Source organism: Desmodus rotundus, chromosome 3 (assembly GCF_022682495.2).
Source record: "Desmodus rotundus isolate HL8 chromosome 3, HLdesRot8A.1, whole genome shotgun sequence".
Classification (NCBI taxonomy): domain Eukaryota; kingdom Metazoa; phylum Chordata; class Mammalia; order Chiroptera; family Phyllostomidae; genus Desmodus; species Desmodus rotundus.
This window is the reverse complement of record NC_071389.1, coordinates 36558224-36585218: the sequence shown is the minus strand read 5'-3', so window position 1 is coordinate 36585218 and position 26995 is coordinate 36558224. Positions and strand designations below refer to the sequence as shown.

The 26995-nt window shown below is 55.2% G+C and overlaps 1 protein-coding gene across 4 annotated transcripts in view; it reads left to right on the top strand.

The window, feature by feature from the left end:
• SSBP3 (single stranded DNA binding protein 3) overlaps positions 1 to 26995 on the top strand; it is a 153450-nt gene that overhangs the window by 110137 nt on the left and 16318 nt on the right. For 2 of the 4 annotated variants that reach the window (XM_053920521.2, XM_071220923.1), the window contains 2 exons: positions 1136 to 1225; positions 22806 to 22865. In XM_053920521.2, coding sequence (XP_053776496.1) covers positions 1136 to 1225; positions 22806 to 22865 — 150 coding nt within the window. Of the gene's footprint in view, positions 1 to 1135; positions 1226 to 21847; positions 21929 to 22805; positions 22866 to 26995 lie in introns of those variants that run through there. The other 2 variants (XM_053920520.2, XM_053920522.2) reach the window with 2 other exon arrangements.

Sequence of the window (26995 nt, the reverse complement as noted above, 5' to 3'; positions counted from 1 at the left end):
GAGGCACCAGCCCTTGAGCCCAGACCTGTTGGTTCCTACAGGGACCTGTTCATTCTGCAGCATGCATCATGTTTGTGGAATTCACACGTTACTTCATTTCCTTCCATCAAGAGTTGGAAGTCAGGGGTCATGGGTCCTGTTTTCTGGCTGAGGAAAGGGAAGAAGTGACCCCTTCGAGGCGGTGGTAGAGCAGGCTGCATGAGAGCATGAGAGGAAAAGAGGCCATTTCTGACCCCAGGGGCTCGCTCTCGTCTCACCGCCCCAGTCAGACCCCCTGGGAGACAATTAGTGATTCAGTTCCAAATTCTCAGCCCAGGTGGGACTTGGGGACCACTGAGCCCGACTCGGTGGGGAGGAGCAGGGCACAGGCCCAGGCAGGGTGGTTAGGCCCGTGCCTTCCTGAGCAGCCTGCCCCTGCCTGTGCGAGCACGGGGCCAGGCACAGACACGCCGACCACACGAACAGGTGGGACGCAGATTGTCTGGAAGGAGGCCAGGCTGAAGCAAGCAACGTCTGTTCACCCCTGGGAGGTATTTGTTGAAGCAGATGTACCAGGTAAATGCCAGAATAGCAGCATTTAAAAGGAAAAGTAATGACCCCCCTCACACCCCATTGTGTGGCCTACCTCCTGTCCTACAGCACCCAGGACCCTGATGGGACCAAAAACACACCTGCCCTCCCTGATTGTCTCCAGGGACATTTCCCAGCTGGGCTGTCTGTTTATTCACTAAGTTGTGGATATTTGTTGGTCTTCTGCTCTGTATAACATGCCAGCCTCCCAGAGAGGGTACAGACGTTTATGAAGCACCGAGCTTGCCCTGAGGAACTTCATAAAGCAGCTGAGTGGGTAAGGCAGGGCCTCCTTACATTGAACAGCTAGTGCATGTTGGCCACCCACTGCATCTCTGCCGAGTGTGTGCAAGGCGGTGGACGTCCCCCCACTTCAGAGATGAGGAGATGGAGGCTCAGAGTTCGTTCCTCACTTGCTTATTAGGAAGTGGCACCTGGAAAGGTGGTATTGAGAAGGGTCTGTGGAGGACACAGGCGGACGAGAAGGGTGGGGCTGGCGGTTGTAACTGTATGTCTCTCATCGTGGGTGCAGTCTCGCTCACTCTTCACCTTCCTGTCTCCACAGAGTGCAGCCGCCGCCCCGAGCCCAGTGCTTGGCAACATTCCCCCCAACGATGGGATGCCTGGAGGCCCCATCCCCCCGGGTTTCTTTCAGGTACGTGCTGGGCCCTCGGTTGGTCCTGTGGTCCTTTCACTCCAGGCCATTCTCCGGCAGGCGGGAGGGAGGGAGAGGGAGAGGAGTGAGTCGTAGCTCAGTTTGCCATGGTCTAAATACCGTTGCTTTATGCTGGTCGAAGCCCCTCCCTTCCCATCCCTTTTTCCACCCCATCGAAAAACCGAGGCAGGGAGAAAAGAGAAGGAGAGCAGGCACCTGTGCATGTGCTGGAGTTCGTTTTCTTCACACCCGCTTCGCAGTCATGGCACAGTTGCCCCTGGTCAGGCAGGCAGTGGGGCTCCTTCCAAGTCCACGTGGAGCTGTTTTTTAATAGAGGCTTGCTTTCTTTCTTTCTTTCTTTCTTTCTTTCTTTCTTTCAACAAGTAAACTGTTCTTTGTTTCTGTTGTGTTGCTGCTGTTGTTGTCATTGTTTACTTTGCTTGTCCAAACTACAAACCTTAGGCATAATCTAAAAGAACCCCAGAAAACCCACCATCCTGGCAGGTCTCGGAACCCTTTCCCTCTGGTTAACCACTTGATTCTTTCCGAGTGCGGTCACCGGCGGCACCCCGTGCATGTCTGTGCCCGTACTCTGCCCTGCCAAAGCTGAGCAGACCCCTCATTGGTCGAGAGCCTGGCCTTTTCCAAAAGCCACCTTGTTGGGCTCTCAGGGGCTCTCCATGGTGTCAGGGAGGGGTGCGGCTGCCACTCTCTCTGCACCTCCTCCTCCACCTGGTCCATCCCCTCTGGGGGACTCATTCCTTTTAAACCAGATTGAGATGGCATGCGGGGCTGGAAGGAACTTGATGATGAAGCTTGAATGTAACATCCCATTCTTTCAAACCTGTTTGCCGCTGGGTTTGAGAATCTGCCTGAGGTCCCCAGGCCCTTTGCCAGGTTAGCACTTCCAGATAAGAATATAGAAGGAGCAGTTGTGTGGGAAAGAAGGCAAAGAATTTGGCGGGGGAAGCCCAAGAATCCTAAAATGTGACCAGTGAGGCAGAGTCCAAGGACACTGGTGCTCAGTGGAAGCCAGAATTCCATACCACGTGTGTGCAGCAGCAGGGAGCCGTGGGCTGTAGGAGGCAGGGGCTCCCTGGTCTGGAGGCGTCTGAGCAGAGACAGGAAGAATACCTCCAGGGGTGTTAAGGGTGGGAGATGACCTGGAAGACACTGTGCTTTGCAAGATTTCACATTTTGGTGTTAACTCCCAGGAGAGCAGGGTCAGGGCATGCTGCTCACCAGACAAGGGAGTCTGTAAAACACGGTGTTCCCTGAAAGCCGAAGCAGCATGTAGCCCACCAAAGGGGGCGGTGAGCAGAGGGGGACATGAAGGTGGCTGCCCATCGTGAGCGCGTTCTTAGCTTACTGTCCAAACAGGGTTCTTGTCCCAGGAGTGGAAATGGGTATAGCCTCAGAAATCAATGTGTAGGCTTTAGATTGAACCAGACCAGGCATAGGCTGGGGCTTGGCTTCGGGTTAAGGCCATAGGCATCAGGGAAGAGGGGCCAGACTTCAAAGAGAGAGTGAGATGTTCAAATCCTTGGAAACCCATGGATCCAAGAAAGACAGGAGCCAGGTGGACTCTACCTTTCTGTCAGAGGGGGGAGCCCTAAGGGGCTACTCTCTGAGATGGTGATCTGTGCTGTGGGGCAGGCTTCTTCTGGCCACTATACCCAGGACATTCTACCCCCACTGGTGGTTTTCCCCATGGGTGTTTTATCTGTGGGGACTTCTTTCTGATGATGCCAAGGATGGCCAAGATAGCATGCGGATGTGGCTGTTCTGCCTGGTGCCCAGAGCCCACTCAGGTGCCAGGCTCCACCTGTGTGGCATCCCTACTGAGGCTGCCTGCTGCCATCTGGGTGCCCGGTGCAGATGGCGGGAAGAGGTGGACAATAGGCAGCTATATTTTTAAAAATAGACCATTAACTTCTGTTTTGGCCTGAGTCTGGGGCAAAGCAAGGTCTGCCTGATATGTGGGCAGCTCCCTGCTTCCTGCTTTGGTATAATTGTTCATGGTTAAGGCTTAATTCCAGACATACTTCTTGGGCCCTCCCCTGTGACGTTCAGGGGTGTGTGGTCAGAACGTCCAGGCTGATTCCTGTCCTTATTTAGCTCCCACCAGCCACCATCGCACAGAGAGGACTTTTGGATCCTCTTGACTTGAGGTCTTCTCTGACCCCTGTCAGGGTAAACCATTAAGAGCTGGCTGAGTCTTTGAGCTGGGACCTGTGTGCCATGGCCTCTCTGCTTCCTGGGTGACTTCGGCGGACACTCCACCCCCCTTCCCAGGGCGTCATTTCCCCATCAGTCAGATGAAGGTGGATGGGGTCTTTCCTGGCCCTGATGCCAAGCCACTAGGGCTGGGTCCTGCTAAAGCGAAAAGGTGTCTTCCTGGCAGGAGTTGGGGGCTTCCCATTTCCGGAGAAGGCCGGCTCACAGCAGGAATATTAGCTATTGATCGCCAGCCCTGCCCCTTGCTCATCTTGCAGGCAGCCACTCTGATATTGGAGGGGAAGTAGAGATGGCATCAAGGGTTTTATCTGCTGGCAACAATTGCACTTCCCCTGCTTGGCCATGGCCTGGGCAGGCAGCTCTGCTGTAGGAGGGTCGTCACACTGGGGAGCCAGTGGGGTTGGCTGATCTAGCTTTGGCCAGGCCCTGTCCCAAAGTGGCCAGCCCAGTTTTCAGGTCAGTACTCCACCCCCAGTTGGTGCTAAATTTAGAAGCCAACAAGGCTGCCAGGATGGGTGGGAGGGAGTAGCTGTCCACCCCCCATTCTGGCCCCTCACAGGAAGCAACACAGAGGACTCCCTTCCTCAGTCCTCTGACTGCCAGGCTGTGAGGCTGCTCCCGGGGTCAGAAGGTCTGGCCTTCTGTTTGTTCTGTTGCACTCGGTGTTTGGGTTTCTGAGCTGGACAGTGCCTGCCTGGTCCTGTGGCATGAGATTGTACGTGGTAGCAGCAGGTTGAGGGCTGACAGGACGGTGGTTTAGGATCCAGCTGTATTCACTATGTGGGGTTCTTGGGGGTCATGGCAGAACGTAGCAAGGGCATTCTAACTCTGTGTGTTCCTTGTAAAAGGATTGCCTTAACCCTGGCCTCCCCAGCACCTGGTGTGCACCGGGGCCCCCGGTTTGCAGGTTTGCACTGAGTTTATTTGTGTCACCTCATTACCGGGAGTCGAGCTGAACCAGCCCCAAAGCTCCAGATCTAACCAGGCTTGGGGCATCTGGGATGGGGTTCGGGAAGGGGGCGGGGAGCAGAAAACTACAGCTTGAGGATGCCTACTTTAGTGCCCCTCTGCTAACACACTTGCTGAGTGACCTTGGGCAAGTTGCTCCCCATCTCTGGGCTCAGTTTCCTCAGCAATAGATGGAGCTGGGTAGACCAGATGATCTCTCAGGAGCTTTCCAACTTGGATTTTCTGCCTTAGAGCCAGATGGATTTTACATAATCAAGCAGTGGCATTTTTTCATGCAGCTTAAGTCAGTTGGGCTGCACATCTGGCATTCTCGCCTTGGCCTTGGCTTTGACCAGGCCCACTGGTCTGGGTGGGTCCCCAGCTCCTTGGCCCTAAGGTAGTTGTAAGGGAGGCACTGCCTAATGAGGATTTCTAGGTCCAGACCTAGGGAATTGTGGGAGGACAGGGGTCATGGAGAAGGGAGCTTTGGGTACAGGCTGTTTTTGTTCTTGTTTTGTTTTAAATTCCAATAATTGTTTTTAGCTATGTAGTTTTTTTAGACACGCAACTTCTTCTGATCATAGTTGTTTGTGCCAGGGAGGCATGGCTGATTGGGAAAGTGAGACTCAGGAAGGTGGCCTGCCCAAAGGTACCAACCCAGGGTGTAAGAAGAGTCTGAACCCAGCCTGTCTGGTTCCTGCGCCTAGAGCTCCAGTGCAGACACAGGCCTGCTTGTCTGGAGGAATGAGAGACACTGGCGAAAAGGAGGGACAGAATGGAAGGAGAAAGAATCTCTAGCCATCTTCTCTCAGAAGTGGCCCGTGTTTCCGTTCAGATGCCAGCTGTGATTGTTCAGTGGTGGCTACTTAAAACACTGTGTTGAGAATGGTTCTGAAGCTTTATCTAGGCCTAAGCGATACCGACTGGCCAGATTTACCATGAACACGGGTACGTCATAAACGGTAGTTCATGTTCTGCGCATTTGCCATCCCCAGTCAAGTCCAGACTTATCATCTGTAGGTGTGGAGTGAAGGCCCAGAGGCAGGGGGGACTGTGGTTTGTGACACTGGCCATCTCTGATGTGATGGCACCAGGCTTGGCTCTAGGCCAGAACTGAGTTGACTGTAATCTGCCGTCATGAGCACCTAGCCCGCTAGGGATACTGACAGGTAGACCCATGCCCGCCCTGTAGCAGGAAGCGGGAGACCTTCCTGCCTAGACAGGAGAGAGGGAGGGCTTCCTGGTGGCTGGTACAGGTCCAGAGTGAGGTGGTGCTTGGCAGGGGTCGGAGCTGGAGTGGCTGCCGGCATTTGTGATGGTCCTGTTGCGTGTGGGCGCTGTCTGGCGGGCAGTGGGAAGCGCTGGAGTGCCCTGGGCTGGAGAGTGCCTCGGCCAGGTCTGCATCCCAGAACAGTTGCTCCGCAACGGCTCCGTTGGCTGCGTAGGGGCGAGGGCCTGGGTGCCGAGTGCACTGATGGACACTGGCACTGCAGAGCCCCAGCAAGGGCGTAGGGCTAAAGACCCGCGCCTTCTCTGCAAAGACAGCCCTGGGGGACCTGCTCCCTTTGCCCAAAGCTCAGCCCATCCTGCTCTAAACACATTTTCTCTTGTGATGGGAGGGGTTGACGTGTCCCCCATTCCAGTGAGCCCTCGTTCCTGCCAGCTAAGCTCATCTACCTTGGAAAGACGTTGAGGTCTGCCTCCAGAGAACCCTCCCATCAGTTACAGGGAGAAAGGAGAAGGAACAGATGATGTGTATAGCGTAGGAGCCAGAGAAATGGTCCAGAAAATAAAAGGGGGGGAGAAGCACACATGACCTTGCACCTTTCCTAGTGAGAGTATAGGAAACACTTCTCTTAGCTCCCACAGAAGTAGCTGGGGTTTCTGTAGGAGAGAAGCAGCCTCGGGAGGGTTCTGATGACATGCTGGACAATCAGTTCTGCCACGTAGGAGCCTCTGTGAGGTTCCAGCCCTTACATCTCAGATCCTTGAGAGAAATGAAGAGCAAGACCAATTTGCATCTTTGTAGGGAAGACAAGTCTACTGCTCACCAGTTAACAACGAATTAGTGAGCTCCTTGGCACTGATCGTAACCAAGCAGAGACTAGATTCCCAGCAGAGCCTTGGGGACTGTGAGCCTTGGAATAGGGCGCTGTGTTTCCAGGGAGGGTCAAAGGCCAGTGAATGAGAGCATGCCAGTGCAGCAGCGTGGCCAGTTCTAAGAACTGGGCCCAGGACTGTCCATTTCCTGCCTTCCTCTCCAGCGGGAAGCAGGCAGCAGTAGCTGCATGAGCTGACATTCCTTCTGCCAGAAAGTCACTGCAACAGGAAAGACTTCTCTGTGCTGACCAGGGCAAGTCTGGGACCCGGGAGACTTGGGAAGAATTAAACTACCTTGTTTTTGTGGTTTTTAAAGCCTGCTTCTAGGGGAGATTTGATGGTTGGGGATCTGGATCCCCATTTGATAGATGGTGAGTCTGAGGCTGGAATCTGAACCATGTGAGACCTGGCCAGGCTGGTTGATTATCCCTTAGCCCAGTGGCCAAGGTGTGGTCTCTGAGGGCACAGTGACCTAGTCGGCCAGCCCTGGTGAGCACTACAGACTAAGGAAACAGACGTGGACCTCCCCGTCTGGTGGAGGCGGCAGGCAGTGATGACATGGAGGGGTCAGTATCGTGGGGGCTGGCGAAAGGAGCAGCAGGCCTGGCCTGGGGAGGCTGCCTCTAGGGGCTGACATCAGAGCTGAGGCCTGAGCTGGAGGCAGTTGGGGGCAGAGTCGGCAGGGTGCCAGGACGGGATGTGAAAAGGCAGTTTGGGGTAGCAGGCGGCCTGGGTGGCTGGCTGGGGTGGCAGTGGTGGGCGGTGGGGGCGGACCCAGGTGAGCCATGAATTAGATGCACAAGAGACTTGAACCTAAAGACAGAGGGGAGCTGTGGAAGGTTCCTAAGGGGGGGGGGGGGCGACATGATCCCAAGAAGACCACCAGTGGCTGGAGGGGCCGGGGCCTCAGCAGGCTGGCCAGTGTGCAGGTGTGGGGTCCAGGCTGTGGTGCCTTCTACCTGTCAGGCCCCACGTGTGGTCCTGTGGCTGCCCAGCCTCGCCCTCTCTGCAGCCCCAGCCAGAGCTCTTGGGTCCGAAAGTGGCTGAATTCTTCTTAAAAGTTGCAGGTGGAACACTGTGCAGATTAGAAAAGGCACCCCCAGCCCTGGCCGGGTAGCTCTGTTGGTTAGAGCGTCCTCCCAATGCGCCAAGGTTCCGGTCAGGGCACACACAAGACACAACCAGTGAATGCATAAATGAGTGGAGCGACAGATTTCCCTCTCTTTCCCTCTCTCCCTCTCTCTATCAAGTCAGTAAATAAAGTTTAAAAAAAGAAAGAAAAGGCATCCCCTCTCTGATTTCCATTGACCCTGTACCGTGGGCCAGAGAGCTAGTATCATTCCCACTGTGTGGATGAGAGGAAACTGAGGCTCAGATTGGCCAGAGTCGCTCAGGGAAGACAGGATGTGGCTGTGAAATCTAGAGATTCTTGATGAATTTCTTCTGTTGGGGAGCAGATGCCCCCACCCCCGCCGGGCCCCACTCTCTGACCCCGGGGCCTAGTCCTCTCTGCATCTCTGTGGGCAGAAGGGTCTGACAGATGCATCGGCCTGTGTGTCTGTTGGGAGGGTGGGGGACAACAGAGGTGTGCCGTGTCAGGGGTGAGCAGGACAGAAGCAGCCCCTCCTTGCAGCCCCTCGACCCGCTGTCTGGCTCCAGACTGACAGAAGGCAGGGTCACCCCTGCTGAGAAGGATTAGAGAGGAGGCAGGATGCCCCAACTGCTGTCCCCAACCCCTGCCCCTGTTCCAGGCTGACTTGGGTCCTGAAGTGGCAGGCCCCTCCTCTGGTTACTGTGATGAAACCAGTGGCAGGCTGTAAGCCTGAAGACCCCTGCCCAAGGAGTTGGGCACCCTGCTTTGAGGCAAGCCGTGCTGCCAAACTGCTGTGTGTCCTTGGGAAGCCATATTCCCTCTCTGGGCCTTAGTTCACTCATGTGTCCTGTGAGGGGTATTTAAGAAAGCTTTCTAAACCCCTGGTCACTCTGAACCACTGTGGTCTGGGCTGGTCCAGTCAGACACCCTCTTACCCATACGTGACCCCCCCCCCCCAGCCACTGGACCTCCCCCAACAAGTCCTGGTCTGTGTGGAAAGGCCAGGAGAAGAGGAGGAGAAGCCTTTTTTTTCTTGCCACTGCCACCTCCACAAAGGTCAGGCTGTGTGCTCCCACCCTGCCCAGCAGCCAGCCTGGTGCCTAACGTCTGCCCAAGAGGCAGATGACCGGCACCGGGCTCCTAGCAACAGTGGACAAAAGGTTACTCCTGACGTGCCAGGCTGCCTCTGGCACCCTTGTCCTCCCTTCTAAAAGGGCGGGAGAGAGTTGCAGCCTTGACTGGTGTGTGTGCCTCTGTGCACGCGCATGGGCCTGTTTGTGTCTGCACACACAAGACCCCCCCCCCCCCAAAAAAAAACATGGACTCCACATGTCGCTCCGTAACTCTCACTGATGAAATGGAAAGTTGAACATAAATCAGTGTCCGCCGCCCTGTTAGCTATGCATCAGCAGTCAGTGCCTGGGAGATTTTCTCGGTAACAAAGCACCCAGCCCCTTCACGGGCCTCGGCTGCCCCCTAACGCAGAGCTGGCCCCGCACTAGGGAGCCCAGCGGGGGCTGCAGCCACCTCCTGGCTGCCTGCCACTGCCTCCCCACTGCCAAATCCAACCCCCCTCCCCAAGTCTTTACTCTCCGTTGGGTGAAAGGAAGGGGAGCATCTTCGGAAGGACCCTTGGACCTAGGAGGCCTGAACTGTGTTCTTGCCCTGCTCCCTGCACCCCAGAGAATCCAGTAGCAGTGGCCCCTCTCTCTGGGCCTGTTCTCCTGAGCTGTAAGCTGACTCGCGGGTCTCTCTGACTTATGGATCTGATACTCGAGGATTGGTGCTAGCAGCTGCCTTCACCCCTCGTATGTTAGGAGCTTGGGCTGGTTTATCTTTTTCCCCTTTGGACCTGGTTTTTACTTTGGGTTTCTCTTAGAACTGAATGTCCTGTGCTTGAGAGCTCTTCTGCAGGTTGTCAGCCTACCCTGCACTGGGGCTGTGTCTGACCCCCCACAGGGTCCTCCCGCTGCCTGTGGCAGGGGTGGGGGGCCCTGTGTTTTTGTTTTGTCTGTAGTTAGCTAAGGAGGGAGACTGTCCTCTGCTTCTGCCTCTGTCTTTCTTCTCTGCAAGTTATGCTGAGGCTTTTCTCCTTTAAAAAAAAAAGGTCAAATTCCTCAGCCCTTGTAGCAAAAGAGGTTTGAGGAAGAAAATTCCAGAGGAATCCTGTAATAACACGCCTTGGCATTATGCGGATCAGGATAGACCCCTGAATAAGATCACGCCACCCCAAAAGGAAACTGCTCTTCGAGGAGTCTGGGCCGCCGCAGGGCCAGGGGCTGGACTCAGGGTCGGGTCAGGGAGCGTAGCATTCTTGTGTGTTGCTGAGCGCTACCCGCGAGGCTGCGTTCTAGGAGCTGGGGGTACAGCAGGAGATCCACGGTGTGGGTTCCCGGTTCATGTCCTGTATCTCCTAAATTAACTCCTTAGCTGACCTTTCCTGACAGGTTCCCTCTTCCAAATGAAGCCCTTGGGGTAAAGGAGGCCCCTGGGCCCAGGCCCATTGGTGGCTCTGTGAACTTGTCTTCCAGAAGCCCTGTCTCACGCTGAGTCCAAAACGGAGGGGTAAGACTTGGTGAGGGCATGGGCAGGGGCCGCCGCCTCCGTGAAGTACAGGTGCCATGCTGGGTGCTGGGACCCCCAAGGGGCTCCTCTGCCTGGGGGACAGCACATCAGCTCTGTGTGCCGTGCAACGATGGGGGCAGGAGGGCACCCAGCTGGGGCAGAGGCCTCCCAAGGAGATGCCCTCTGAAGAGAGGTGCTGTAACACTCAGTGGCTGTGACCGGGGGCCTCGAAGCAGGACAGCCCACTGCCACTTCTGACGACGGTGTGTTCTGGGCAAGTTACCCAGCCTCTCCGGGTACTGGTTTTCTCAGCTGTGCCGAGAAGCAGTTAGCTGCTCAGTGAATCGCAGTGTCTCTTTTCGGAGCTCTGACGAGGACTGACTGTGCACATCAGTGCGTACGGCGGTCAGTGGTGTGTAGCTGCCACTGGAAGACGACCCGCTGGCTTCAGGATCCATGTTACGTTGGTCAGTGGTCAGCAGCCAGCAGCTGGCCGTTCGAGCTCCAGTGTGCCTGTTGGCTCATCTGCCTCGTCTGTGCCCCATCCCTCTCCCACCCTCTCTCTCCGAAGGCACTCTCTCCTTCGTTGTGGCCCTAGGATTGGCATACGAGCAGCCTGGAGAAAGTCAGCTAACCTCTCTGAATCTCAGTTGTTCCATCTGGCACTTGGGGCTGAAGAAAGCCCTGACCTCTCGGGGCAGCTGTGAGGATGCCATGAAATGATGCCTCTGAAACCCAGCTTGGTGGCTGGTGCAGGAGACACTCAGGATCCTGGGTTGTGGGCACAGCACGTGTGTCCCGAGGCTGTTCTTCTCTGCAGGCTAGAGGCCAGGTGGAACTGGGTCTTCCAGCTCTTTCAAGAGCAAGGGCCCCTGTGAGTTTCCTCCGTTGGTGGCATCGATGTGTGGGAGAGGGTCTGTTCTCAAGATTCACTAGTTTTTTAGTGCTTACTCCTCTGATTTGACTGACGTATCGGCACCTACTAAGTACAGGCCCTCCTTAGCCCTTTTCACATGTGACCTCACTTAATGACCTGCTACCTTGATTCCTTGGTCCACCCGACAGGAGCCAGTGCAGGCAGGGAGGCTGGCTGTGTGTCCAGAAGCCTGGGATTCTGTTCCTACCCGAAATAGGCTTGTTAATGTGAGCTTGATAGAACCCCACTCAGCCACCCAGGGACCTGGGTCTTGGCCTATGTTCCCGAGTCCTGTCAGTGGTGAGTGTCAACTGAGTGTCACTTATTTGAGTTTCAGCTGCCCCGCCTGTGAAGCACGAGCACGAGCAGCTCCTCCTGCTTCCTCAGCGAGGTGGGAATGAGAGGCCGATGGGAAATCTGCACCAGGCCTCCTTCACAGGGGCTGGTGGATGTGGGGTGGACTCCAGCCTGGGCCAACCACAGGCCAGTGGGATAGTGAGTTCCCCTCCGTCGAGTGCTCTTCCTGTCAGTGGTGGCCCTTAATTAAAAAAATACGAAGTCCAGTTCTTGGTGAGACAGAACTCTTTGTGGTCTAGCGCCTGCCACCCTCGCCCTGTTGTCGGACCAGTTGCCACTCCCTGGGACCAGGGCCAGAGCTGTCGCCCTCAAACCCGGTCTCTGCTCCTCCAGTGTGTCTGCCTGCGTGGCCTCTTCTCTGGGCTGCAGAATCGTCCCCTTTCCTTCTTGAAGGCTCTTCAATCTTGAGTGAGTTTGATTCAAGAAGACTTTAGCAAAGTCTTTCCCCGTCCGTCCCCCAGGGTCTGAATAGATATGTCCCAATTGTGGATCTGATTACATGATCTCTCAGAGTAACCGTGGTGGCTGATCTTGGGAAGTTTGCTGTGGAGTTGTGGCAGGGGTCTCAGAGTTTGGGGAGACCTGCAGTCTGTTCTGGGGCAGTGGCTTCACCTGCTGGGGCTTGGTCTTTCCAGCTATAAAGTGCAACAGCATTAGCAGGAGTGGACATGGGAGGTGCAGTGGAAAGCAGAAGAAACCCGGCCCCACCTTTCTGAGGCATCAAGGGCCTTGGGGGTTGAAGAAACAAGGGACCACTTGAAGGGCCAGGCAACCCCTGCAGAGTCTGCTGATGAGCACCCAGCATCAGGAGGGCCCTTGAGGGCCTCCCGGTGAGGGCCATTCTTCCAGCCTGGGACTTAGGATGGGTGACGTGTTGGTGGGCGTCGGGGCAGCTCCCTGGGAATGGGGTAATAGCGAGGCTTAGTCAAAGAAAGAGGGGGTTCCGTGAAGTGGGGAGGACCGCAAGGCACAGCTTGGTGTATCAGTATCCTTGCCTTGGTGAGGGCCAGTGCTCTAGCTAAGTCCCGTGGCTCTCTGTGCAGAGGTGGGGCAGCCCATTTTACAGGAGAGGTGAGTGAGTTTGAGGGGGACTGCAGGCCACTCCTGGCCCAGGGATCTGGGGCTTTTCCAACATCTCCCACCGCACAACTGCCCCTCGCATTTCCTTGGAGGCCGCCAGGCTTTATTGCCTGCAGCCCAGGTAACAGGCCAGGCTTCCTAAACCGGTTTTTCCCCAGAGTCCTGGGTTTCCTTACCCCATCCTGTTTCTTCTCTTCAGCTGAGGAAGGAAGACGAGATCTTGCGCCATTCCCCAAGTTTCTCTGGGAGGAGGCAGCCTGAGAAACCGCCCAGTTACTCAGGCAGCTGCAAAACTAAAGGGGAGAGCCTTGGTGGACACTGGGGGCCGAACTCTGGCCGCTTGCATTTGTGGCTGCCAGAGCCCTGCATCCCCCCTCCCTAGTGGGGTTTAATGAATTTTTAGTTTTTGGAACTGTCTGTTGGGGCACCAGGGGGTAGTGTAGGAAGGCAGTGTGTGTGCCTGTGTCTGGAGAGAGTAAAGTAGAGCAGGAATCCTCTGGGTGGACGAGGCAGCGCCTTTTCACTATGCGCCTCGCCGTCTCTGTGCTGTCGTGATTCACGGCAGAGGCGAGGTGCTGGTGAGAGGTGCAGTGGGGGCTGGTGGGCAGGAGCGGAGCACATCTATCTGTGCAGCACTATTCATTTTCGCCATAAAAGGCCGTCTTTTAGGAGTGGAGGGGTGCATAGGATTTGATTCTCAAGGCAAGGTAGCTGTCCTCCCCACGTGCTCTGAGTCCTGGGTTCGTCTCTACTTCCCCGCTCACCTGCAGAGCGATCTCCACTGCCACGAGCAGATGGGGAGGAGGAGGTGTGCTGTCTGGGTCTGGATCCTGGCTAGAAACCCACACGGTTGTGACTCGGTGTTGGAAACCCTCACCTGGTCATTGGATTCCAGCTCCTTTGCTAACGTGAAGGAGGGCTGGCTGATCAGGGCAGGGGTGCGGCTTAGTGGGGGAACAGGAGGGATGAACAGAGCCACTCACAGACAAGCTCTAACAAGTTTCCTCACTCAGTTGGCAGCCAGCAATGGATGGGAGTTAGCACCCTAGACAGCGATGAATTCAGTGTTTTCCAGTGGCTGTAAGTCTGGATTGCTGATTTGAGAGAGGGCAGATAAACAGTTTTGCAAAGAAACAATGGATGTGTGACTCCCAAGTCAATATAGGTCTGATCGCCATTCCTTTGTAAAAGCCACCAAAGGTTAATGCCCCTGCTCCTTGGCCTGCCACTGCCAGCCCCGGGATCACCATCTTGTGGGTAAGGCCCTCCAGCACCACACCCCTCTGCCCACTCCTGCCTCTGTCAGAGGTGCCCGTTTGCCCCACCCACTGTGGCGGTTCTGTAGTCGCCGCCTTCTTGCTCCCCAGCACACCCGGTACCTGCCTCTGTGGGAGTGCTGATGTGGTCGTAGTTACACCTTGGGCTCTCCAGCCAGCCCGGGGCTCTGGGGAAGGACCAGGGTGCTCATTTGTGTGTCTTTAGCATTCGTGCACACTCGGCCCGGGGCTCTGGTAGCTGGGTGCACAGCCAGGTGGATGTGGGTTCTGCCCATGTGTTCTAGGTCCCTGAGAAGACTGCCCAGTTGTGTGGACAGAGGCACATACAGAGAAATCTCCCAGGGAGACCCGAAGAATTTAGCGGCTGGAGGCAAAGTCACCTCTCTTAGCCCCATCCCAACCACAACCGTTCAAGGTAGAGTCCTTTGCTGAGATGGCCCAAGGGAGTTCCTCTGTGATTTCACGGCACAGGAGAGGATCAAAAGTGTGCACCTGCAGAGAGAGCTCAGGGCTGGAGTTGAGCCCCCAGAATGCTTCATGCTGACAAGCGAGGCAAGAGCTTGTTCCCCAGCGTTGTGGAAAGAAGGAAACTGGGGAGATGGTCAGTAAGGACATGCTCTGGGACTGGCCAGCTGGGCATGAGTGCCAGTTTTCGTGTTGGTGGTGATAAAGGGGCATTTTGTTCAAGACTGGTGGCCAAGAAAACTGGGGCTCAGAGATGGGCCAACTGGGCATGGTTGGCAAAACCAGACCTCCAGCTTGCTGACCCCTGGTGTGGCCCTCGTTCCGTTTGTCTTCAGTGGGATAAATCTTGGCTTTGATAAGTGATACTGTAATGTCATTGGACTTCAGTCTTTCGTAAATGGGGTTAATTTTTGCTTTATCTTATTAGAGAGATGGGAGGTTAAGAATCAAAGTATAGATGAACCGTTCTGGTTTTTTCCTTGAGAATTTTAAAAGATCCCAGGTTTTTTCCCTCTTCAGAATTGAAAACGATTACCTAGTTCAAGTGTCGGCAAACTTCTCCCGTGAAGGGCCAGACAGTAAATATTTTAGGCTGTGTGTGCCATCTGGTCTTTGTCGCAACTACTATTCAACTCTGCCATCATGTCCTGAAACCAGCTGTGGATGAGTGAGTGTGGCTGTGTTCCAATAAAACTTTATTTACAACCCTGGCTGGGTGTCTCAGTTGGTTGGAGCATCACCCCGTACATCAAAGATTGTGGTTTCAGTCCCTGGTCGGCATGCGTACGGGAGGTAACCAATGGGTATCTCTGCCTCTCTCTCTCTCTCTCTTCCTTCCCCACCCTACCCCACCTTCCTCTCTCTCTAAAATCAATAAACATATCTTTGGATGAGAATTAAAAAAAAACCACAACTTTATTTACAAAAACAGGTGGCAGGCCAGATTTGGCCCAGAGCCGTAGCTTGTCACCTCTTAACTCTAGTTCAGCATGTGGCCGTGCTTGTGGGGCCTCATGCTGCAGCTGGCCCCTGCCTCCATTCTGGATTTGCCGTGCAGCGCAGGGAGCTGAGCCTGGACCTAGGATTAGTGAGTCCCCGTCTCTGGGGCTCAGTCTTTCCTCCTGTGCACGGGGCTGGGGGGAGAGGCAAGGAGCAGTGTGTGGAAGCGCTCCACGTTAGGCCTTGGACGCCGCCCGTACTTTCATTTGCCAGGCTTCCTCCCTTTGTTTTAAAAACCATGGCCTGTTGATCCTGTGTCTTTGTCTCTGTGTGGGGCAAGTGCGCCTCCTAACCGCTTGAGCCAAATGTTTGGTGAGTGCCTCCTGCGGGTGTCCTGGGGGCCCATCCCAGAAAGCCAAATTCACAAGTGTGCAGAACTCTCGCTTGCCCTAGCTGTCTGCCCGGCACTCTCCTGCCTCAGACAGGCACAGGGGACGAGGGGTCAGCCAGAGCCTTTGCTCAGATGGAAAACAGTGAGCTTTTTGCTGATCTTTGCTCAGAGCGATCCTCAGTGCCTGTGAGGATTCCTGATGTTGCAAGGGGGTTGACATTTTGTACTGTCCGGCTCCCTCTAATCGGAGACTTCCTCACCGTCCCAGGAAGGTGGGCCACCACCTGCCAGACTTCTCCCTGGCAAAACCCATTGTACTTGTCCAGTGTCTGTAGAGGGTCATGATCATTGTGGGCTCATCTCTAGGCAACCAGGAGCCCGCTGGCTGCGAGCTCCCCAAGGGTCACGCTAAAGCCCTGGTGGTTGCTGCCCAGTTGGCGGTGACCTGACCCAGCCCTTTGAGCACCTGCTGGATGTGCCTCCAGCTTGCGTTTGTGGACACAAGGATGGCTCAGACTCCCTCAGCCCTCAGCCTCAACTCTGTCCCCGCCCCACACACACACCTTGTCCCCTGGGGGAACAGATAGAAGCAGGATAGGAAGGCAACCGCCGGAGCCACTGCTGGGGTGTCCTGTAGTTGGAATGAGAAAGTAACTTTTCCTTGGATGAGCTGCATGTTAAAGGGACGGAGAGGTGGAAGCTCTCCTTCCCTCACCCCACCCAGGTGGTCCGCTTCCCGCTCCAGGGAGGCCGTGAGTGGCTCGGACTGAGGTGACGGGTTCGGGGTGTTAGCAGCACACAGGCACACCTTGGACCTCTCCCCAGATGGGTTTATAGCATTTTCCATCACCATTCATGTCCAAGGAGCAAATTGGATTGTCTGTTGTATGCCTTTTACCATGTGTTTAATCAATGTAATTTTGTATTCATTAAAGTGACATGCCCAACAGGCGGATTACAGAGGCCACCAGTAATGCAAGTCATCCATCTCCCGATGCCAGTTAAAACCCACCCCATCAGCCTTGCCAGACCAGCGGCCGGTGTCCCCAGGAGTTGGGAGGGCCAGGGATGTGTGCAGTGTTTTGTCTTACAGCAACCTGAACCCTCAAGTCCCCTTTCCCCAGAGAGCTGCAAAGATGAAAGGCAAATTTGGCCTAAATGGTAACGTAGCTGCCTTCTGTTTGGGCATCGCTGGGCCGTGTGCAGAGTCCTGTCACAGCTTCCTGCAGAGAAAGTGCCCGCCGGACTCCTTGCCTGTCTTACAGGCGAGAAGCCCGAGGCCCAGGGTGATAAGACGGGACTCCCACCCCAGTGCTTTGGCTTTCAAGGCCCGTGCTCTCGCCACTGGCCTTTGCATGTCCTCGTCTGTGCTCTCTTCCAGGCTCACCTCTGCCCCCAGAAGGCCTGGAATCTGTTTCTCTGAGGTTCCGTGATTTCTGGACAGGGGAAAGCAGCTTTGGGGAGTGTGCAGTGGGCATTTGGTGAAGGAGCCATGAGTTTTAAAAAGAGTTAACTTAGCACATAGCTTTTATTACTTTTTTTTAAAATTTTGAACTCTTCTTCCTCAGTCCCCCTCCCCGACCCCCACCCCCACCCCCCCCAGCTCAGAGGACCAACTTGGCCACCCTGTAACTTTTTCTGGTTCCTTGAACCCAAAGGTGTCACACGTACCCACCCAGGGGCTGTTGACTATGGCTGTGGGTGTCTGCCTATTGGCTGAGCCCCTATCCAGGCCCTGCCCTGATGTCCATGTGGGGTGCAAGGCCATGTCACTTCCCTTGAGGAGCCCATCAGGTACCCCCAGATAAGGCAGATTGTCTGAAGTGGATGCCTTGCATTCAGAGAGCGCCTGAATGGGTAGCAGGACAGGCTTCACCAAGGAGGACACAGAGGCTTTCAATAGGCTGAAGAGGGAGTTCCTGGTGGGGCACGTCCAGCTTCCACTCTCCATGGAAAACAGGCAGTGAGCGGCTACTGGAGCCTGAGGCATGTGGGACCGTGGACGACCGGGGAGCCCTTCTACATGCCTGCCGCTGTCAGCTCTACCTCTGCCCTGCAGTATTTGTAGAATGTCCCCCATTTCCTTATGCGGAAACTAGGCTCACAGTATGTCCCGGAGGAGCTGGGGTCGGCAGCCAGGTCTGTGTAACTGTGAAGCCTTCCCCATGGTACCACAAGCCCATCTCCCGAAGATGGCTTCAGGTGAAATACAGGGACTTAACCAGGACGTGACTGGGAGGCACAGGTGGGTCCTGCGGGCTGACAGTTCTGAAATGCTTTTCCACAGAGACCTCAGGTCTGTTGTACAGCGGGAATGCTCGCTCCTCACCATGTCAGTGTTCAGCAAAGGCTGTTTCGCTGAACTGTGTGTCCAGGCTTCAGAGTTTTAGTGGAATGGTCCAGTGTGAGCCCCGGGCCCACCCATCACAGAGCCGCCTCAGAAGCTGCTAGATGTAACACTACCCAGTGCTGAAATTACAGGAAAAAGAATAAAAAGGAAGTGTGGGAATTATGTATCTCCGGGCAGAGGTCTTGGGAACGTCTGAGACAGAATGGCAAGTCCATTTACAGGGTCTGGGGAAGAGTGAGGCCCAGTAAGTGGGCACATTTCCTGCTTCCTTCTTCTAGACTCACTGGAGAGATTTCCAGAGTTGGGTTCTCCCACCCCCACCACTCCACCCCCTTGGTTCCAGGGAGGGTGACTTACAATGGAAAGAGTTCTGACTTCTGGGTTCTCATCCCAGCTTCCTGATGGCCTACATTCTGTGGCCACTCTGTGCCTCAGGTTCCTTGTCACCTTCTCTTGAGCTTGTTTGTTCCTGTGTCTTCATCCTCCCCAACCAGTCTGGAAGCTTTCAGAGCCAAGAAGAGTCTCATGCAACTCAACCGCGTGTCCCCCCCCCCCCCCCCCCCCCCCCGGCATGGACTGGCCATGATTTGTGTGTGAGTGAGGAACTGAAGGTACCCACAAGTCCTTCAGCCTCTGGTAGTAGGTCCTCTTTGCTCCTTGCATTCTGTACTGCTCACGGGCTTGTGGACGGTGGGCCAGCTGAGACCCCAGGGGCTCTAGAACCACACTTTGAGGCCTGACTCTACCATTTCATAGCCATGCAGCCCTGGGCAAGTGGCTTCACTTTCTAAGCCTCGGTTCCCTGTCTGTAAAATGGAGCAATTGAGGGCCCTTTCTGTGAGGAGTGGAGGGTTACGTGAGCTAATGCAAGTCAGGGCCATGTTCGCCATGTGGGATGTGTGGCTCCATCTTTACTACTCCAATTGTCCCCATTTCACTGATGAGAGAACACGGGTCCATCCAGTCGATGGCTGAGTCACAGTTTGAACCCAGGCCTTCCCACACCTCGACTCGTTATCTAAAATGAATGGGGAGTCCAGGGCTGGAGTGCCACCAGCTGTTCTCAGTGGCCTTGGATGTCATACCACTATAATGGGCCTCTCTTTTCTCCCCTGTAAGTGAAGGAAGGACATTGGGTGGCAGGATATTTCAGGGCCACCCAAGAAACAGGTGACCGCGACAGGTGTGGTTCTCCCTAAGCTTCTAGTAAGGAGCCCCCCCAGCCCTGGTCTGTGCTGATGTTCTCCCCTCTCAGATGTGTGCCTGTCCCCGCTACCCTGTGGCATGCTGGGGGTTGTGATGGGAGTTCTTCTCTGGGTGACCAGCTGGTCTGATCCAGGGTTCCCTTGCCCTTAGTATTCTGAATTCCACCTCCAAGTCAGAGGGGAGACTTCTGAGCTACTGCTTCCTCCTCAGACTTAACCAGCCCACTCCGCACGGCCCCCCACAGGCTGGGCTGGGGCCTCACTGACCAGTCATGCTCACTACTCATCAGGCCTTTGTCTTGAGGCAGCTGTATTGAGGCAGACTTGGGTAATGTCCACTCATGCAGGGGCCAGAGGCCGACAGGGAGCTTCTGAGGGAGACACAGAGCCAGCCTCAGAGGGTCCAAGCGACAGCTGAGCCCTCAGGTTGGAGTGTCGACCCTTCGTGTGGACTGCCATCTGTTGGGGCCCCGTGGTGGGCGCTTTGTTCGTGTTTCCTAGTCAGTCATGGAGTCGGCCACTGCTGGCCTCCCCTGGCTGACGGGGCACCCGGTGCAAGGGGCCTGGGCGAGGCCGTGGTGCTCTCCTCAGGACGTGTTGGCTGCGACCAGGGTGGGTGGTGAAGGACTCGGGGGAGGAGGTGCTCCCTTCTTGCCAGGAGCTGAGGCACCGACAGAAGGTCTTTTTGCCCCCTCTTGGCAACTGGACCTCACCCTTGAACCCCCCTTGTCTGTTCTTTTTATTTTTCCTTTTTTAGGGGTTGGCTTCAAATTATCTTATTTTGTTTACATCGCACCCAAGTTTTATGGTACAAAAGACTTGCAGGTGCAAATATGTCCCGCCTTCATTAACTCCCCTTCCTTTTTAATTTATGTGATTTCAATTTTCCTTCCCTGTACTGTTAATTAGGGGACCCTCTAATCAGTGCCATTATCACAGTGGTATTCATGTTTAGGAAAGCCGCTAAACAAATGCTTGCAAAATTGCTAAATGGCTAATTAATGTCTGTTAATTAAGAAAATTGCTCATGGTAACAAACCATGCCGTTGCTGGCAGCCGCTAGAAAGACACACACTTGTTGAAATTAGTAGCGTGGCAGGTAGGGGAACATCTGCTCTGTGGTGCTTTCCGGAAGTGAGCAGCCCTGGCTTGGGGACAAATTCCAGGCGTGTCCTTAGTGGCACCCCAGGGCTCCTGAATGGCCCACCGTCTTTCTCTCTCACCTCTTCTCTGGATCTTCATGCCCACCAGCACAGGCCGACCCCCGTGTCCCCTCCTCGGGTCTGGGCTGTACTTCCTGAGCGGGTGGGAGGCCGGGCAGCCTGGCTCTGAAGGAGAAGGCTCTGCAAGAAAACCCTGCCTGTGTCTCTCAACGATTCTTTCCCTCCTTGTCTTTTTTAGTGTAACCACACCCATTCTCTTGCATGTTTTGAATTTTTCTCAAAGGCACCTTCCATGGGTACCAGCAGTTGTGGGTGGGGAAGAGTGAATTAGGGAAGGGCTTCTCCACAGCAGCACCAGCTCCGAATGCCCCAGGAAGGAAGGAAGGCTGGCTGTGCCCTGCAGTGGGAAATACACTTGACATTGTCACCCCGTACACACACGCATGCGCGTGTATGTTTACAAGTGAAATAGACGTTAGTGAAAAATACTTGCGTTAAAACACACAAAGCTCTCTGATATTTTCTATTATATTTTAGAAACTCTATTCCAGGTTAAAAAATGAAGAAAAAACAATGGGTTTAGCAACCCACTAAATTGATTTCACTACCCACTAATAGGTTGCAGCCCACAGTTTGACCAGCCCCATGGTTTAGGAGAATTCATCTGTCCATTTCTTCTGTAGGAATTGTAGGTCAGCATTGCCCAGGGCTTTAGGGGTCAGCTTGGAGCTGTGGATGGCTCATTGCCGACTGGAATGGAAAGCCCAGCCTTTGCTCCCACCCACCCACCCAGCACAGCAGTCTGGGCTGCAGGGGCTCGGGTGGACCTTGGCTCGGCCATTTGCCAGCTGTGTGCCTGTGGCCAAGGCCCTTCGTCCCTTGAGACCCAGTGTCCTCATCAGTAAAAACAGGAATGAGAAAACCCACCTCACGGGGCCCCTTTCGGGGGAAGGTGAATTAATGCACTGCACTGAGCGGGTGCTCTGTAACCGTCTCTTCCTCTCGTTGGCCCGTCTGTTCAGTCTCTGGCACCACCCCGCTCCTCCTGTCCATTCTCATTCAGCCATCAGTAGACTGGTCCCTCGGTACCTGCGACCTGTGTCTGTCCTCCCAGACTGGGAGCTCCTTGAGGCCAGGGCCTCTTACACGCCATGCAGAGTGGGTCCGTTTCTGTGCGTGCTGTGTTCTCCGAGCCCATGTCAACTGACGTATTTAACATGGCAAACTCCGCTCCAGCAACGCGAGTCGATGCCCAGGCCCCTGCTCCTGCATGCTTTGACAGAGGAGCTGGGTTTGAGTTTTCATTCCTGTAAACCCTCACGAAGGTGTACATCAGCTTCTCTCCCTCCTGCTCGCCATCTTCCAATGAGCCGGTGACCTAGGCAGCAGCTCGCACCTCCCCGCCAACCAGAGCCCGCCGCCCGCACGCCCGCCGCCCACCCTCCGTTTTGGTTTAATTTTTGTTCTTTTAAGCTTCTCCTGCGCTTCTCCATGTGCTGTGATCTATAACCTGCCTCTACTGTCTGGCCTCACAGGGTCCTCCGGGGTCACAGCCCTCGCCGCACGCACAGCCTCCACCCCACAATCCCAGCAGCATGATGGGACCCCACAGTCAGGTAACGCACTTGGCTCGCCCGCCCGCCGGGGGGCGCGGGGCACCAGGAGGACAGAGCCAGCAGAGGAAAAACAAAAATCAAAACGTGCTCTCGCCACTGCCTTCGAGTCTTGATTGACAAAGGAAGTGTTTCTGAAAAAACATATATATTACTTTCTAAGAGAGTCTTCATTCCTTGGACATCACACCCAGCTTGGATATGAAACCAAAAGAAAAGAAAAACATTTCTGTGACCTTGTCAGCGGCCTTTGCGTTTTTGTTTTTTCCTCTCTCACTTTTGGTTTGGTTTTTTGAGTTTGGTTAACCATTTGTTTGTGACCGAAGCTGCATCCCTAGCCTTTTCTTTATGCACTCTCGCTGCTGAGGAAGCTTTCCTGCCCATTCCCTGCATTCCGTTAGGGAGCCCGCTGCCCCTCCCCATTTTCATTGTGTGTCCCCTTCCCCGCCCCCTCTGTCAGTGGTTTCTGTGTGCGCGCGTGTCCCGCTTTGTCTGCACACCCTGAACCTTTACATGCAGGTCCCCTTTGTGATCCTTCGATTTGCCCTTCCCGAGAGCAGAGGTTTTCCTCCTCAGCCCCACACTGATGGTCACTGCTCTTCTGCGTCCTGTGCCAAGTCCCAACTGCCGCCCCGCCACCCGGAGTCCATCTCCCTAGACAGACACAGACGCAGATGCGGAGTCGGAGTTTCGTGTGTTGTGGCCTCTACTGTTTCCTCTGCCCAAAGGGACTTTTGCCCAGAGGGAAGAGGCCGCCAGAAAAGAGAGTTTAAAAGATCACTAGTTGTAACAAAACTGGACTTTGTGGAGCGGAGTGCGTGTGTGTTTGTCACTGTGCAGGAGCGCAGGCTGTTATTGAACTAATTCCCTGTAATTGCAGCCTTTTATGTCACCGCGATACGCAGGCGGCCCCAGGCCCCCGATCAGAATGGGAAACCAGGTACTGTACCTTTTCATGTTCTCTCTCCCCTTACTCGGCCGCCCTTGCCCCTAGTTGGACTTTGACTCCCGTCAAAAATGTGGGGAGCCCTGGCTGGTGTGGCTTAGTGGACTGAGTGCCGGCCTGCGAACTGAAAGGTTGCTAGTTCGATTCCCAGTCCAGGGCACATGCCTGGGTTGTGGGCTAGGTCCCCAGTTGGGGGTGTGCTAGAGGCAACCGATCAATGTTTCTCTCCCTCCCTTCCCCTCTCTCTAAAAATAAATAAATGCAATCTTTTCGTAGAGAAAAGTGGGGAAAGGATTAGGAGGTAGAGGGACAGGTTTTAACAGGGCAGCTTTATAAGCAGGTCCCCGTAGAGGGCCCTGTGTCCACTCCCTGTGCGTTCTGCAGCCCCCTGCTAGCATTTTACTTGCCTCTCCTGGGAGGCTTGGAACCGCGGTTCTGGAGCTCGGAGGGTGGCAACAGCAGCAGCGGCCAGGGTGGGAATGCAGGGTTTCAGCTATTCTAGAGAAGGTGGTAATACCCCTGCCCCTCCCTTCAGCCCCTTCTTGGAAAACTGTCTTCCTCCTTAATGAAGTTAATTGACAATGTGCATTTTTTCCTGGAAGCTTTTGAGAATTGCCAAGGCTGGTAAATAGAACCCTGCTATTAAGGGGAGAAATGGCCCGTAGGAGTGCTCGGATCAGGGGCCTGCGGGCAGCGGAGCAGGACGTTTGGGAGTTTCTCAGCGACGTCTGCCTGCTCCCCAGACCCAACTCAAAACAAGAAAGGATTTGTTCGTGTAATTAGAAGAGTGTTCTGCTTGTGGGGAGGGCTTTCAGCCTGGGGTTGTGTGCCTTATGTTGGCCCATTAGGGTTGGCAGTTCTAGGTGGTCTGGGGAATCGGCCCCCTGCTGCCCTCCCCAGTTCAGCCCGTCCAGAGGCTGGAGGGGAGGTGGTGAGGTACCGATGAATATCCTCTTTTGAGGATAGACAACTTTATACCTTAAAGAAACTTTAGGGAAGTGTCTCTTTATGCCAAAACATTTTTTTTTTTTGGCATAACCCTTTGAGGGACTTTGCAAAAAGCCCTTTAAAAATCTGACACCACCACCAGTGCATCCAGCCCTTGTTGCCTTTGGAGCTGGGAATTCAGTCACTAAGGAGACTGGTGTTCTCTGAGTATGGCTACTTCCGTTCTCCAGGCTGCGCAAGAACGGCCCCAGGTGACACGAAACGGGCATCACAGAGAGATGCTTGTAATCAGAAGCCTCCGGTTTTGAAGTTAAATTGCCTCTCAGGCCCCCCCCCCCCCTTTTTTTTCTTCAAAAGTCCTTTGTTTCCTCTTTTCTCTGACACGGAGGGGGCAAATTTGGACAAGAGGAATTAGAGACTTGGCTTTTTTGAGCAAGGAGGGCCCCATGGAGATACATCACAGATGAGGAAACAGAGGGTCAGAGTATAGGAGTGACTTCCCAAACTCTCCCAGGGAGCTGGGCTCGAATCCTCCTCTGGCTCCTGGGCCAGTGCCGTTTGCACGGCACCCGTTCGTTCAGCTCTCGTAGTTGTGAAAGGGTCTTTGTTTTGACCCAGCCACCAAGTGGGTCTCCGTTCTGCCATCGCACGTGTGGGCCCCAGCAGCAGCTCTCCCTTCTACCCAGCCAGGGCTCTCCTCGGCCCGAACGGGCCTCTGCCCCAGGGAGAGAACGGACGCTTCCGTGTTACAGCTGTGGCCCTTCTTCCAGCGTCGAGGGGCGCTAGAAGGGACAGTGTGTTTCTGTCTGTCAGCGAGCCCGGCGTGTGCGCCTGAGAGAGCACACGGAGGGTGAATCGTTACCTGCACCCGGGATGACAGACCAGTCTCTCAGCCTCCTGCCCCGCTCCAGAAAATGATCCTCATTTTCCAGTTTCCTCTGAACTCAAGACCTTTCGTCCTCCCTGGGGGGAAGCGCGCCTCTCACAGGTGTCGCCCCTGAGGGTTTCTTGGAGAGTGCCTCATTGGGAGCTGCCAGTCCAACCAGTGCCTCCAGTCACCCAGTTAGCCCAGCTCTCCCTCCCCCAGGGCATGTGGAGGAAGCGGAGGCAGCAGGACTGGTTCCGACTCATATGGCCTTGGCCTCAGGGCTTAGGGCAATGAGAAGCGTGCTCAGGGGGATGAAGAATCTCAGGGTCATTGACTTGCCGCAAAGTCTCGCAAGGCCAGCCTCTAACCTGCCTCCCTGGCCGAGGTTGGGCGATGTGTACAGAGCACCGCTCTTTCAAGTGAGGGTGGCTGGGTGGGTGGTGACCAGTGGGGTTCAGCTGGATTTGGGAGAGGAGAACCATCACAGCCCAACAGAGCCCCGCCGGCCTGGCAGCTGACCCGCATAGGCAGCCGAATGAGCACGCAAACGCCGCTGGGCTGTGTCCGTTCCTGGTCAGATACTTGCGCACCTGCCCCCTGCTGCTGTAGGAGAGGCCCTGGCCTACTTCCAGGAGCCCGTGGGACAGCCTCAGAGCATCTCCCTAGCAGGTCCCAAGGTATGTGCACAGCACGTGCTTGCGTCCCGTATACGAGCGGCTGGTTTTCTTCTTTCTTACGTCTGAGGGCTTGAGCCTTCCCAGTGCAGCACCCTTAGATCTTGGTCCTTGCACACCTACCTTCCCTTGCACAGGAAGCCCAGACTGCCCTGTTCCATTGCAGGGTCACTCCAGTGAGGGGAGTGATTCCCAGGCCCCCTCTTCCCGCGTCCTGGCACGCAGCAGGCTTACCGGAGCCCAAGGAGGAGCTTTCTGTGAGAACTGGTGGGCGGCACTGGGCTACCTGGAAAGGGGGCAATTGCCCAACCCCCACTGCTGCTCCATCCACCTGAACATCCTGGGATCCTCCAAACCAAACAGGCTCACCTGTAACCAGGCTCAAGGAGTATCCCAGACCCCAGGGGCAGACACAGACCAGCCAAGTGATTCAGAGCCCGAGAACTCAGAGAGGAAGCAGGGCTGGGCAAGAGGTCAGGACAGCTAAAACCCAGGGGCTGGAGAGACACTCTCTACCCTGCAGGCAGGTAGAAACAGTTGGTGCCAGTGGCCACTTCGTGAACGTCAGGCATTCCCTAGGCTCCTGCGGCCCTCCCACAAGCTTCCCCACCCTAGACACCCAAACACATCCATTCAGAAGCTAATAAGCAGGGAAGACTTACCCTTCGCTTCCCATCACCTTGTTCCAAAACTGGTTTGCAGTTCACCATCAGCCCAAAGGCAGACGAGCTCCCCGCTCAGACATCCCCACAGCGGTGAGCTGGGTGGGGTGTGAGGGTCCCTGTCTGAGGTGCCCCGCCTCAGAAGGGACGGGAAAGGGTTACCAGCTTTCCCAAAGGCTTTCCCTCTCAAGGGCAAGGGCTCCCATTTAGTCAGAAGGCACAGGGTTCCAGGAGTAAACTTTCCCCACAGCTCTGCCTCTCTCTCTTCTCCACTGGCAGCTGAAATAACTTCAGTCCCACGTAAATCACTTTTAATAGGTTTTCACAGCAGGTGTGCCAAGTGCTCACTCAGGAAACCCATGGCACCCTGTCCTCACCTTCTTAGTAGTAATCACACCAGCGTCTGCCGCCTGCATCAGGCTTTGGGGAGCAGGTTCTCATTCAGCACCCTGCTCGCCCCTCTCCTGGAGGCCTGCTCTTCACCCCCGGGGAGGGGGGAGAGGCGACATTTCGTGTGAGGGAGCCCTGAGTGTGCATCCTGTGGGCACCCTGGCTTTACCAGTGGGGTTTAGGGCCTCATTTTCCCCTATCTCCGTACCAAAGCCACTTCCTCCCCTGTTCCCCTTTGAAAGGGACCTCCCACTGTTACAGGCTTTTTAGCTAGTGGGTCTCTGGATCCCCACAGTTTGGAGGCGGGAATAAAGAGTTACATCTCCACGAGACAAAGGGGAGACAGGGTTGGGGTTTGGTGGTAAGAAGGAGGGGGCACTGCTGCCTCTGAAGAGGGTGCGGCAGGCAGCGGGACCAGAGTGGGGCTCCCTCTGGCAGGACACAAACCCACAAAGACAGCAGGGCGGGGCAGTGGTTTCTGTCCCCCCGATGAAGCCCTGACTCCCCCTGCCACAGTTTTCGCTGATGCCAGCTCAAGCTGACTGCTACTCCCAGGGACCTTGCCCCAGCTGGCAGGCAGCA